The sequence below is a fragment of the Carassius gibelio genome, chromosome B23 (assembly GCF_023724105.1).
Source record: "Carassius gibelio isolate Cgi1373 ecotype wild population from Czech Republic chromosome B23, carGib1.2-hapl.c, whole genome shotgun sequence".
In the NCBI taxonomy this organism is placed as follows: Eukaryota; Metazoa; Chordata; class Actinopteri; order Cypriniformes; family Cyprinidae; genus Carassius; species Carassius gibelio.
Window position 1 is genome coordinate 21,810,976 of NC_068418.1, and position 14,751 is coordinate 21,825,726.

At 34.9% G+C, this 14,751-nt stretch overlaps 1 protein-coding gene across 2 annotated transcripts; it reads left to right on the forward strand.

Moving 5' to 3' along the window:
• Window positions 1-4,757: 4,757 nt before the first annotated feature.
• On the forward strand, window positions 4,758-10,479 carry LOC128011522 (coatomer subunit zeta-1-like). Of its 2 annotated transcripts, XM_052594010.1 has the most exons (9): window positions 4,761-4,880; window positions 5,180-5,248; window positions 6,424-6,505; window positions 6,581-6,672; window positions 6,757-6,812; window positions 6,897-6,974; window positions 8,071-8,122; window positions 8,340-8,378; window positions 10,019-10,479. In XM_052594010.1, the coding sequence occupies exons 1-9, from the start codon at window positions 4,863-4,865 to the stop codon at window positions 10,064-10,066; spliced, it is 534 nt and encodes a 177-aa protein (XP_052449970.1). In that variant the 5' UTR covers window positions 4,761-4,862; the 3' UTR covers window positions 10,067-10,479. The 2 variants fall into 2 exon arrangements, with proteins under 2 accessions (XP_052449971.1, XP_052449970.1); XM_052594011.1 differs by lacking the exons at window positions 8,071-8,122; window positions 8,340-8,378; window positions 10,019-10,479 and adding an exon at window positions 7,331-7,379 and having other exon boundaries at window positions 4,758-4,880.
• The last annotated feature ends 4,272 nt before the right edge of the window (window positions 10,480-14,751 follow it).

Sequence of the window (14,751 nt, forward strand, 5' to 3'; positions counted from 1 at the left end):
AAAGGAAGTAGGTCTTCTATAACCCATGTCACCATATATATATACACAATGTTAACTCTTTCTCCAACTGTCTCTCTCTATAAAATATAGAGAGTTTTTTTTTCCAATATATTTTATGGAGAGAGACAGTTGGAGAAAGAGTGAACATAGCGTATAATATGTTTACATTGATCAAAAATGACAGTAAACACATTCAGAATGTTACAAAATATTTATATTTATTAATTATTTTTGAACTTCCTATTAATCAAAGAATCCTGAAAAAAAGTATGTCAATTTCCACAAAAATATTCAGCATCACAGCTGTTTTCAACATTGATAGTAGTAAGAAATGTTTCTTGAACAAATCAGCATATTAGAATTAAATTACAAAATCTAGATGCAACCTTAGTGAGCATAGACTGGTCAAAAAAAAGTAAATAATTAATTAACCCTGAATGTTTGAACAGTACTTTGTGTATGAATAGAAATACAAACACAAACACACATATATAACTTCAAATTTTTTCTGTCAAAAATGTCACAATCAAATTGTCATTAGCCACAAGTAAACATAAGAACACGTTTTCAATTACACGGAAAAACCTCACAGGCTACTTATGATGAGAGCATTTGTGCCTTTGGTTTGTGGTCCATTGGGAAAATTCATCTAAGCCTGCTGCTGGGAAAAGTGGAAAATTTGTGTATGAGTAATCAAGAGTAACGTAATTTCATCCGATGCCAAATCTATATACTCTAGCAACATTCTCTTTAACCACAAATATTGTACAATGTAAATATATGCCTTAATTCAACTTCAGATCAACTACAACAGTTTCTATCATTTAATATATATATATATAGTCACATTAACTAAATGGGCTGAGAGTATATTTTACTTCAACAATAGGATTTATTAGGATGTAAAATGCAAAAGAATCCAAACAATTTCTAGGCTACGTTTGCACACTAAATAAGCAAATTTGTGAAATTCACCACGCAAGCCTAGTTTACATGCACTTTCGGACTCCACTATATGGTATATGCTTTATTGTGCAATAGAGGAGGCTGGGTGAAATAAAGTATACAGCGATACTGTACACAGCTCCCCTCAACCACCGTCTCAAGTCAGAAACCACAACAGTTAGCATGAGCACCTAGACAAGGCTTTATCAGCACTCAGCAGAGCTTCCGCCAGCCAACATCCCCTTTCCCCTGCTCTCCTCTCCTTCTGCAGCCACAGGCTCCAACCACAAGTGCAGCGCTGCTCTCACACACCCATACCCACAGTGGGAAACCCACGGGATACAGACACACAGCCATGCCTGGCACCCATCACAGGTCAGTATGATGATGATCACGTCCATCCCTGCCCTTCTGATACTGTGTGAAAGACATGAGTGGACACGTACATTGCCGTGACCGCACAGATAAAGATGTTATTGTGAAAGTTGTCCGATTATCTTTTTATCTGACTATTGAGACACAGTTTCTCTGCGCAATGATACTGTGGGTGCCGGTTCCTCATTTGGAGTTCGTCAGGTGTAACGATTGTTTGGTGACAAATATTCTCCTAAACTGAGTTCTGAGTAGATCAGCTCAGTTGCAAATATTTCCACTGTACCTGTGACCAGATGAACTGTAAATGCAGTGCTATTTCAGGAGTACTTCTAATAATTGTACTAATAATAATTTTAGAACACTGCAGGCCATATGAATGTAGTAAAGGCAAAAGGACTCAAAGCAAGTACAACATAAACACACAGATCTACTATAAACACATCCATGTGAAATACTTGTACTTCACATGCAGAAAGCCAAATATATAAATGGGTCAAAGACAAAAAGGGATTTTCAAGAATCAAAACAATAACGGTTTAATACAGTAAATAAGTGTCCTTTTTCTGAGCAAAAAATTAAGACTCATTCAGGCCTTTTTACCAAGACTTACAGAATAAATATCGCTCATTGTAACCATAAACAAAAATTCTTGTAAGGCACATTTAAAACAAGAATAATTCGATGACATTAAAAGACCCTATTTAAGTGTAGTGTAGCCCCCAAAAATGAATTAATTGTAATTTTAAGTCTGCGCCACCCTTACGAAAGGAAAATATATTTACCAATATATTTCTTAAAATATATTGTGATATATTGTAATATATTATTTTCCCTTTTTATTTTCTAATATTTTATATATTTGAATACATTTAATAATATATTGATGATACATATATTATATAATATATTGCAAAATATACAAATGATTGCCGCTTTCAATATATTGCAATATATTGGAAAAAATAAATATATATAAGAATATATGCCTAATATATTACATGATATTTTCCAATATACTGCAATATATTTTTGTTTCATAAGGGCAGTATCCTTCAAATCACAGAATTAGACTTATTTGTTTGTAATCATTTAAAATAAATAAAATGTAGTACAATAACTTATTCTTCTATATATTTTAGTAGGTACAGGTCAGAATACGTATGTTATTTCACATTTTACATTTTGATCTTTTATACTTTTTTCCATATATATATATACAGCATTGGGGGTAAAGCATTATTTTTTTCGAGTAACTAGTAAAGTAAGTGATTACTTTTACATTTACAAGAAAATATCTAGTTACTTTTTCAAATAAGTAACAAGCTCATTTAATTACTGACACCTCTCCTGACCCGCGTTGAGAGAAATCACGAGGGAGGCAAAGACGCACTTCCTTCAGGCTGAGGCTTATGAATTTCACTTTTGATGTGAAAGGGCCTTTACAGTTGCCAAAAATATATATAAATATCAAACAACAAATAAGCAGGCCCAGCTCAGGTGACAAAAAGTAACACAAAAGTAACGTAAAAGTAACCATAAAAAGTAACTAAGTAATGCAATTAGTTCATTTTTGATGGAATCACAAAGTATTGTAATGGCCACATTTTTAAACAGTACACATAGTAAATAAAGAAAATATGAAATACAAAAAATGTGAGCAGCATTATGAAGTAATATTCTCATGCTCTGGCTGACATTATAACCATAACTGAAAAGAAAAAAAGTAGCCTACACTAAGGAAACACATACTGTATCCTCTCTCATATAACATAGGGTAATTTCGAAATGCTCTTCGTGGTAAAGTTGTGAAAACCCAGTGTTTCATTGTGAAACTCGCTGGTGAGCCTCATTACTGTAGAAGCATATAAAGAAAACCCTTTTTTCAGAAAACTAACTACTCTTTGTCCTCTTTGCATGGAGACTCATTTGGGATACAAAATTAAATGCAGTCAACATGCTCAGCACTGTATTTTGAGTTTTACTTACAAATTATCCCACCACAACTCTCTAGATTAAACCGTTTCTGATGTCAGTGTAGCTGCTGTAGTAAAGCGCTGTGAGCCGCGTGCAGGGAAAACCCCTGTTAGGATTAGTTTTAACAGTGGTGCTTCCCAGAAAAAGTGACCAGTGTAATTATGTTGCCCAGTTGTAGGAGGATCTCTTAATTTATCACAGAAAAAAAAAAAAAAAACAGGACAGGACAGGCTGGAAGCATATGAAATTCTGAGGACTTGTGTCATTGAGGCCAGTGTTTCATTCACAGAGGGCGAACAGATTCCAAACCCAATCGATTCAGAATCAGGATCCAAATCACTCATAAGTTTTGACTAAAGCATCTGCTCAGATTTTTTCCATTGCTGAAAGCAAGACGGAGTCATTGCACTTAGGTAGAGTGTTGACTTTATAGTGCGTCCCCTTTAGTAATGCTACTTTGAAACACTTTGTAAATAGAAGTTTTGTTTTTAAATTCCAATTTTTTATATAAACTTCAAATAAACAGGCCTGATAAGTAGTTAATTATCAGCTAAATGCCAATTCAGACAAAATTCTGGATGTCAATAGCAAAGCTTGAGGAACAGTTGATCATACAGAAAACAAATCACACTATAAATTGAGTTTTCAGTGTTCATGATTGTTTATTCTTCCACTATTTAATAGCCGTATGTAAAGTGATTTTCTATGCTGTAATACACCTATATAGTTACATTAACTAAATGGGCTGAGAGTATATTGAACTTTGTTTTATTTTTACAATTATGCTTCAGCCCAGGCCAATATGTCATATAGACCCCCTCACCTGCCATTGTTTAGGCTAATAAACAAAAATGGCTATGGTTGTGTATCAGACTCTGAAACTATCAACATCAATATTGCTTCAATATAGGTTAAAAGTTAACAATATCAAATATTTTTTATTCTTTACTAGTGTAAGGAGAATTGTACTTTCTTTTTAACATTAGTTTGTGTGTAATGTTGCTGTTAGAGCATAAACAACCATGTATGCAAAGTTACAACGGTCAAAATTCAATGCAAAATCCGATATTCTCTTTTAAAGAAATGGCTGTTTAAGGACTATAAAAAATAAAAAACAACTTTAATTAATACATTAATACTCTACAATTTCTGTTATTGAGCCTGTTTTGAATTGGTTTAAAGCTATTAAATATGTAAGCTAAAATATAACTATATAAATATAATATTAAATACATATCGCATTATATTTGTGAGGGCATTTACAAACATTTATTTGGCTCTCATAAGTAGCTAGACATGTAAGTTACACACACACACACACACTCCACAGTATTTTCTATCGTCCTACACTAAAACCAGCCCTTTACAGAAAACGTTCTGCACTTTTACAATCTCAAAATTATTATTTTTTAATTATTGATATCCCACAATATTTCCTGCAATATTTACTGAAGGTGTAGAGTACTTCCGCTCAGGTTTGCCCTTTCACCTCATGTCGTCAGCGGAAGTACACTCACGCAGAAGTTCAATACACGGAGGTTGAGTGAGCGACATCTGTACAGTACAAGATGGATACGCTAATATTGGTAATATTATTTTATGTCTATGTGTCCAATATTTGCACTGAAAGTGTAAAACATCCGCTAGCTTTTAAATCCTCTGTTTCCACTTCGGATAGTACGTTACTTCCGCTAAACAATGAATCAGTAACCAATCTTACTTGAGTTTAACAATAACGTGTATATGAATTAAAGATTAGAATACTGTAACAGGGAAGTATTATGTTAAAATATTAAGCAGATGGGTATCTGTTCCATGTCTGCTCTACCTTTGCCCTGATCAGCTGATTGTTTGGTGATTTGTCGTGTGTGTGTGTGTGTGACAGGAGCCCTCTCTGTACACGGTTAAAGCTGTTCTGATCATGGACAATGATGGGGAGAGAATGTATGCGAAGGTGAGATCCTCACATGAACATCAGGCTCATAATCAAATCTGAACTGATATAAGGGGAGGACTCTTTTAATTCAAATTAAATAAATAAATAAATTTATGCATTTAGCAGACGCTTTTATCCAAAGTAACTTACAGTGCATTCAGGCTAATATTTTTTACCTAACAAATTTATATATATATATATATATATATATATATATATATATATATATATAAACAATCAATTATAAGTATTAAATCATAATCTAAATCGTTTCATTATATACCAACTAATTAACCCTGTGAAGTCAGACATGTCAAATCATAGTCAGACAAATGTATTTAAGATTAATAAAAGACAACAAAAAAAGGAAACTAAAACAAAGTTTTATGTTTTGTATTATATTTGATATGTCAGGCTTTTATGGCTCATATAATAAGATATCATGACAACCAGGAGCTCACACTTCAGTTTCACTAGCAGCCCAAAGTGAGAAAATCTTGTCTATCAATTGACTTTTTACTCTTTTTGTAAAATGCATATAAATATATTTTCTAATTCTGTATTTTCCAAAAATATGTCTAGTAAGATATTTAAATGCACAGTTTTCAAAGCTCTATTTTTTTAATTGTGGTAGATCATCAAAGCCGTGCAATACAATGAAACATGAACAAATGAACATTCATCAAAACCTTAATGCATCGCATTTTAACTTTTTTTTCTTTCTTTTTTTTTTTTAAAGATCTTGTATGGTTTCATCCATACTCATCTTGAAGTATTACTAACATTATAGAAGTTATTTCTATGTTTACTTGGAAAAAAAATCACAGCCAAAAGAAACTGAAGAGTTATATTAAAAGGCCTTTTACTCATTAAAAAACGATCATCTATAAATCGGATGACAGAAGGCATGTGGAAGATTGTGTACAACAGGTTTTGAGCAAAGTTTCGATCATGGTGATAATTTAGAGGCCTTAGAAATTCATGTTTGAAATATGATACAGCAGGCTTTTTAGGATTATTCCTGAAAGTAAACATCATTTGAACACCTTTATGTTATTCTGTACCCATATAAACCCTGAACCCTGTCCTTTTTGTTGCATAAGGTGTATGGATGAGTTTTTATCAGCTCTTTATTTGTCTAGATGTGTCACTGTATTAGAAGCTTCATATATTAGTTTGTGACTGTGTTTCAGTATTATGATGACACGTATCCCACAGTGAAAGAGCAGAAAGCCTTTGAGAAGAACATCTTCAACAAGACGCACAGAACAGACAGTAAGTGATTCTGTTACTGTCCGTGATGTGTCGGCTAACAAAGTCATGGACTCATCCTTCCTCTCTTTGACGCAGGTGAAATCGCATTGCTGGAGGGTCTAACGGTTGTGTACAAGAGCAATATTGATTTATATTTTTATGTCATCGGCAGCTCCCACGAAAATGAGGTAATCCTTTATACCCGATCCAGGATTGTATCTTTTCATCAAACCATCTGAATCTCATAAGTGTTATTGTCTTTTCTCCCACAGTTGATGCTTATGTCAGTGTTGAATTGTCTCTTTGATTCCCTGAGCCAAATGTTGAGGTAGAAAAGACTTTTTCCTTGCATGCTATATGGTCTCCATCAGCTAACGACAGTTGATCTTGACTGATTTCTTCTTCTTTTTAGGAAAAATGTTGAAAAGAGAGCCCTGCTTGAAAATATGGAGGGTCTTTTCCTGGCCGTTGATGAGATTGTTGATGGAGGGTAAGTTCTGATTTTGTGTGCATTGTGTAATAATTGTATTTGATTTATATACATTTTAAAATTAAATTGGGCTTTAGGAGGCCCATGCAGAATCAACAGCTTAAAGGGTTAGTTCATCCAAAAATTAAAATAATTTCAGTAATGACTCACCCTCATGTCATTCCAAACCCGTAAGGCATGAATGTTGTGAGTGCGTACACAGCAGAGCGGAAGAGAAGATAATGCTTAATAAAGTCATAGTTTTTTATATTTTTGGACAAAATGTATTTTCGATGCTTCAACAAATTCTAACTGACCCTCTGATGTCACATGGACTACTTTGATGATGTTTTTTTTACCTTTCTGGACATGGACAGTATACTGTACACACAGCTTCAATGGAGGGACTGAGAGCTCTCGGATTAAATCTAAAATATCTTAAACTGTGTTCCAAAGATAAACGGAGGTCTTAGGGGTTTGGAACGACATGAGGGTGAGTTATTAATGAAATAATTTTCATTTTTGGATGAACTAACCCTTTAAGAATTCCTCATACATTCTCATCATTCATGAAATATAAATGAAGTGCTCCTTTCATTCATTTATTAATTATTCTTGCTGTTTTGTTAATGCTTTTAGCTACCAATAAGACTGTACTACTCTCAGCTATGTTTAACACTTTTTATTGTTTAAATACCCCAATCTAGTAGCTCGAACAGTAGAGCATGGTGCTAGCAACACCCAGATCATGGGTTCGATTCCCAAGTAAATAAATGTAGTAATAAAAGAAGTCCCTTAGGCTAAAGGCATCTGCCAAATTCCACAGATTTTTCCCTAAAACGATTGCAGTAAAGTCTGTAGATTCCTTCTGTGGCCATTGAAAAGCCACTGTGGTCGCGGTGGCTTTTCAATGGCCACAGAAGGAATCTATAGACTTGGGTTTGATTCTGGCATATGTTGTTTCCTCATCCAGTTCCTCCCTCTTCTCCACATCCTTTCCTGTTTTCTCTGCATTCTCTCGATCAATAAAAGTGGCATTTTCTAAGACAGGAATGAATCTAAAAATCGCACTGCCTTGGTTGCAGCACTGCTCACTCAGTGACTGTCTGTTTTGCAGTGTGATCCTGGAGAGCGACCCACAGCAGGTGGTTCACCGTGTCGCTCTGAGGGTAACTACTTCCTGTTCTCCTCTATTGACTTTAATGATGCTGTTGTAAATGTTAATCTGCTCAGTATTTGTTGGCTCGGCTTCATCTCATGTGCACTGATGAACATTATGGTCCTGCTAAGGCAGCTGTTAACTTTGATTTCCAATAATCTTGCATGTGTGAGACAGAAAGCAAGCCAGCAGTCCTAAAGTGGCCTCCCTCTCTCATGTCGTTTCAGGGCGATGACGTGCCTCTGACAGAACAGACAGTCACTCAGGTGAGAGCAGTCGACGAACTTCCTTCACCGACACCTGTCGCCATCATGCATTGTGTTTTATAGTAGATTTGAGATAGAAAATGAGTCCACGGTGGTCTGGTTTCACAGCTCCCACATTAAGAACGTTTCGTCGTGCTTTCTGGGTCCCGTGTGTGTCTGCTGCATGTAAACATGATGGCTAATTATTGGCGGCTGTCTGGCAGCGATGGCTCCCCGTGGCTGCCATACTCGTGAGTGCGGACTGATTAATGTTCTCATTTAAGAGGCCCAGCGACAGGCTGCCTGTATGCCTTTGGTGTCCGTGATTAATGGATGTCTTCTCGTCTTCCTCACTATATGGTTATACTTTGCCTCGCCTCATGCAAATTAAGATGATGAATTAATTCCTGGATGTTCTTCTGCACCTGTATTACTCGATTACGGGGTTTCCTTCGATGTTAGGGCCTTCGTATGATAGGTTAGGCTTTTTCACTTCAGTAGTTTCTTGTTTTAGATAAACTAGTGTTCACACAGGTTTTTTTTTTAAAGAAATTAATACCTTAAGGATGCATTACACTGATGAAAGTGAAGGGAAGGACGTTTATATCGTCACAAAAGATTTCTGTTTTAAATAAATACTGTTTTTTAGAAATTTCTATTTATCAAATAATCCGTATAAAATATTACAAAAATATTATTTTTCAGTGTTGATAACAAGAATTGTTTCTTGAACAGCAAACCTGTAAATTAAAATGATTTCTGAAGGATCATGTGACACTGAAGACTGGAGTAATGATGCTGAAAAGTCTGCTTTGCATCACAGGAATAAATTAAATTAAAAAACATATTCAAATAGCAAACAGTTATTTTAATTGTAAATGTTTTACTTTTTTCCCCAATTTTTTTTTTTTTTTTGATCAAATTAATGCAACATTGGTTAGCAAAAGAGGAATAAAATCTAACTGCACACATTTGAACAATTTCCCCCTTTTTCTGGTTTTAGTATTTTAAAAAATACAAGTAATTTCACCCATAGTTTGAGGCTTTTGGACCACATTGTACATTTTTCTCAGCATTTTTAAAACCAAATTCATCCTGATGAATGCATGTCTTCTAAGAAAAATGATGGCATTAATGAGTCAAGAACACAAACACATTAAAATTAAATTACCTGTTGTAAAGTGAGGTTTTTAAGGAGTGGTTTGGTCTGTCCGTAGGAACACAAAACACTTGAAATAAATGATTCTGAGGCTGGCAATTCATTATAATTAAATATGACTAATTATTTGGCATCGCCTAATGTAAAACATCAAGTTTTAATCAATTGGCAGAACTCACTTTCATATATTCCTTCATAAGATTCTAATGACACCTTTAATTATAAAAAACATTATGAGAGGGTTTAAAGAAGCACCTAGTAATGTTTCTTCCATTTAATGTTTGACATCTCAAAAATCAATAGTACAAATGACATGAGATTCCAGTTCCATTCTACTTTTTTCTTTATATCATCACATTATATATACATATCTATATATATATCTATATATATATATATACATATATATATATATATATATATGAATATATATATATATATGAATATTTTTGTTAATAGATGTCTTGGTTCTAACTTCACTGGATGTTTCTGTTTTTTCTAGGTGCTACAGTCAGCTAAGGAGCAGATCAAATGGTCTCTTCTCCGATAGGACACTTTTGGTCCCATCCTGAACTGAGACGAGGAGAACAAATACGACTCGACCACTTTTCATCACTACTGTCCTATCTGGCCCTGAGTGTTTTCTTGACTGTTAAAGTGAATATCCACTGAAGACAAAGATCAGGAGCATTTCTAAAGAATGTCAAGGCAGGAGGAAGAAGCTGAAATATTGTCTTGGCGGGACTTTCTTTTTAGGGAAAAGTACCGGGGCGTGTTTTTTATTTTTATTTTTTTTATTCCATTCCAGTAAGCTCTTGAATATATGGCTGGTTTTGTGAATGATATCACTGTTGTGCTGTGAGATTTTCATTACGATTCATGTACATTCCAGTGGTTGATCTTGTTCTCTGTTCTTCCCTCTGACCCTGGTTTTGATCGAAGTAAAGAAACCGTTTCAATCTAGTTCTGCTGTGGTGTTTTCCTTCTTTTGGAGACTATTTGGTTTGCAGAGGCGGCAGTGACGTGTACTTTTCCAATATTTTGAGGTCACTTTGTTTACTGTTTTGTGTTTCAAGTCAATCATCACTATTACTGCCGCTCACACATAAGGTTAGGGACTCTTTCGACGGGACATTATGTAACCTCCATAGCACTGTGCTAAAAACCATTCAAAACATTGACAACCACCAACTACATTTTATTATCCTGATTTTTTGTTATGAATAGAAAAACATGAGTAGCATCTAGATTATTACAAATATTAGGCTCGCTTAACCTTTTTTAAATTAAATATGTAAAGACAAGATGTCCGCATCAAATAAAATGTGCAAAGGTGATTTTATATACATAAAAAAGCATATTAAATTAACATCTACTTAAATGTTGCAAATAACTTTTCTGAAAACAAAATATCAGAGTGTAAAATAATGCTCCATCGTCATTTAGCATAAGAGATATATTTACGTACAAGTTAAACCATCTTACCGTTCTTACCTGTACTTAAAATATATAAAAGAATAAGTGATCATTCTAAATGTTAGTATATTTTTAATGATTACAAAATGTATTGCTAACAAATCTAATTTAATCTAATGATTCTTGTTCTAAATATGCCTAATGAGAGTTTTGTTTTTAAAGCCATTTTAGTGGGTGTCTTCATGGTAAATGGTAAATGTATATTAGTCATTATATTTTGCTCAGAAAAATAAAAGTAACTAGACTTGAAAACCCTTTTCATCTCATTGCTTCGATATATTTATTAAAAATAATAAATAATATATACAGTATTTTATAAAGCTACCAATGTATACCAGTATATTACATTTCCAATTGTACGTAGTGCCTGTCTAGCTTTCTATTCTATTCTATCATTGAATCAAAGTCGATCCGAGAGCGCCCTCTGCTGGTTTTGGATGAGACACGCAGTGCTGAGGCTGAACTACACTGAGCATTTACGATACACTACTAAGCTTTATTTTTGTTTCCCTGTTATACATGCAAGGCACATTTTACTCCATTTTGCATGTAAACATACAAGTGTTTTTAATACATCCACAACTGTGAGGTTAATTAATAGTTTTTCCTCTAAATTAATTGTCAATTTTGATATGGTTGTAAACTACATGCAGCATATGGCAGAATTTTAAGAGGTCCTAAAATCTCAGTTTAGCTGTTTTGTTTGCAAGTGCTCTAACAATGCATTAGGAAAGCATTTATTCCACTAAATATTCTGGAATAAAAATCGGTTGTTAATGAGTGCGTGTGTGTGTGTGTGTGTGTGAGGCAGAATGCTGCCATGTTTGACAGCTTCGCATGCCTGCTTTTTCTCTGGTGGATTCCTCCCCTGTCTCTCATTTTAATGCAGATGAAAGGTTCCCCCTGGAGAAATGGTTGTAAAAATAGTAGTATATCACATACATGCCTCAGTATCATACCTAGGACACAGTTCTCGCACTGGGGGTGGAGACGAGATGTGTGCAATCTCAGGGTCATCGTGACCAATGCTTTGAACGAGTTCACTGAGATTTTATCAGGCTATACATGCAAAGAGCCAATGTAATGGCTGTGTCTGAAACTGAAGGATCTGACTCAGTCGGTGACTTAAAAGCATATTTGTATTTTCTGCCAGTTACCATATACAGCACCATAATGGCTCATGTAATGATCTACAGCAAATTAAAGAGAGCCTTAGACATAACCAGACATAAAGCAAATATTTGGAATGAATGACTTTTCTTCTTTCTGTTCCATCAGATGCCATTTTTTACACTTTCCACCAACCATCAAACCCTCTAGAGCAAATTTAATATTACCAAGTAAATATTTGAAATATATATTTTTATAGTTGTTATGAGGTTTTAGATTTTAGTGCCAGATAATTATAAAGTTGTAATTATTTTAGTAGGCTACTTCAGCTAAAAAAAGAGAGAAATGTTGTGTTGGCAACTAGGTGGAATTAAAAATATTTATTTATTTTTGGTACATTTATTTTTACTTCAGGTGGTTTATTGTTTTATTGAAAAAAATGTTTTTTTAGGGTTTTAGTTATAGTTTTTAGTTAATGATAATAACAATCCTGCTTTAAACTATGCTACATTCCTTCATGCAAAATTAACAACTAATATTTTGTGATATAAATTGTATCAGAAGATGACAAAAAAGAAAAAAAAGAAAAGGGGTATTTAAAATCAGTAAAGTTTAGAATAAAATTACTTTCAAGCACCATATCAGATGTTTTAAGATATCATAAGATTCAAAATCTTTTTTTTGTTGTTGTTGTTGAAAAGTCACATTTTAATAGTTGTACTATACATCTATCTCTCACAGCCGAGTTTTCATTCACAAAAACGATAAACAACGATTACTTCTATCCTGACTAAGACCCATTCTCCTGATTTGTTCTGCAGAAGCTGGGATGGAAACTGATCTTCAGCGGCTTTGACTGAAGGTTACAAAAGTTCACCGTCATGTGAGATATGCAGTTGTAATGAGAGACAGGTTTAGGACAGGACTTGTTTAGGCCAGTCTGCCTTCAGAACAAACAGCTGCAGACGGAGAACTTCCTTGGCCCTGCTCCAGCACATCTCCTCAACCCTCTATCCCTCTCTATCTTCCTCTTTAATAATGCTTTGGCATCCATATGAAAGTAGTTGGGAAAGTTTCCTTTGTCTCGGCTGATATCCTAAAGCGTGCTTTTTTGAGGAATGAAACATGACGTTGGCCCTTGAGCGCCCCACTCTCCCAGAGGGAGTTCCCTAACCCCGTCTCCAAGAGGCTCGCGGGCGCTGACATCTTATCTCCAAAGCATGAGAGCCTTCAGCTCCAAATTTATTTGACCAATTGAGTTAAGTAGCTCTTTCATTATGAGGTCATTCATTATGATTCATTAGTGGATGGGTAAGAGTCACAGATAAAACCTCGGCGTCTCGCTCATCTGTGTGTTATGAAGTGTACAGCAAGCTTCAATTGAATAAAGCAAAGTGCTTTAGGACAGTGGAACAAGGTTTTTAAGATATTATCACCTTCAATAAAGGAAAAAGAGCAAAGGGTAATCAAGAGTCGGTGTGTGCTGCTTGAAAGGACATGTACAAGGGTCTTTGTGTTAGTAGTAAACTAACTTTAAAGGTAAAGTGTGCCTTTTTTGGACAGAGACTGCTAGAAGTAAGCCAGTGGTGTGCTGAATTTCCCGAAAAGGGCAAACGCTGCAACTCTGTGGTGCTGTTAAAACATTGCTCTGTTTGTTTGAGCTGAGGAGGTCTGAAATACCTGAAGAAAGCTATCCATTAGCATTCTGCATTTCAATGGCACATGCAATTCCATTTTGCAGATAAGTTCAATAATAAAAAAACTATTGCAAAGGTGTGCACACATAGAATTCTTAGAGATGCAAACAATGGGGAAACATATTTCATACTAGGCCTACTGATTAAAGTCATAATGTCTAGGCTCTCTTTTTGGTTGCCTTGTATGTTTCTGATTCACCAAAAAAAAAAAGGCTCTAAAGAGTTGGTTGATCAGGAATTGGACTACAGTGATCATGCTGTATGTATGGTTCACTGAAAATAACCGGCACATATGAGTTATTGTTTAAGAAGCTGGACTACACTGGCTTCGCTGAATGGTTCTGATTCAGTAAAAGAAGCAGCTCATTAGAGCTATTGTTCTTGTGTCAGGCTACACTGGTCACGGTGAATGTTTTTGATTCACTAATAAAGAGCTGGCACATAAGAGTCATTCCTTCAGAATTAGAAATCAGACTACACTGCATGATGTCTTTCAAGATGTAGATGCAGCACTATTGTAAAAAGAACGTCTGTTAGGGGTTTTGTGCATTATTTTGTCTCTTTCTGCAGAAAAATGAATGAGTGAGAACCTGTTCATGGTTTGCAAATTTTATATTGCTTCCAAAGATGTTGCTTGTATAGATAACAAAAGGGCCGGTGATGAGACCAGACTTCTGTATGACCCCAGTAAGGCAGAAATGAGGTCAATTTTGACCCCGATTTTCCGTCTACGCCCCACTAACATGCCTTACGTGGATATTCACCTACGGGCAACCGATGAATGCCTTTCATCGACTAATTACAGTGGCCTGGCAGTAAAAAGGCAAAAAGGTAATTTATATTAATTATAGAGGAATGAGCATAATAGACTCAAACAGCATGGCTTGACATGCTGTACAAAACACGCAGTAAAATTGTCAGAGGCGTGTGGACTACAGGCCTGTAATTGATA

Excerpts from the sequence above, each read along its gene's own strand:
- LOC128011522 (XM_052594010.1), top strand. Across the intron at positions 6,673-6,756 it reads GCAGCTCCCACGAAAATGAG|TTGATGCTTATGTCAGTGTT; the intron begins GTAATCCTTTAT and ends TTTCTCCCACAG. Across the intron at positions 8,123-8,339 it reads TTCACCGTGTCGCTCTGAGG|GGCGATGACGTGCCTCTGAC; the intron begins GTAACTACTTCC and ends ATGTCGTTTCAG.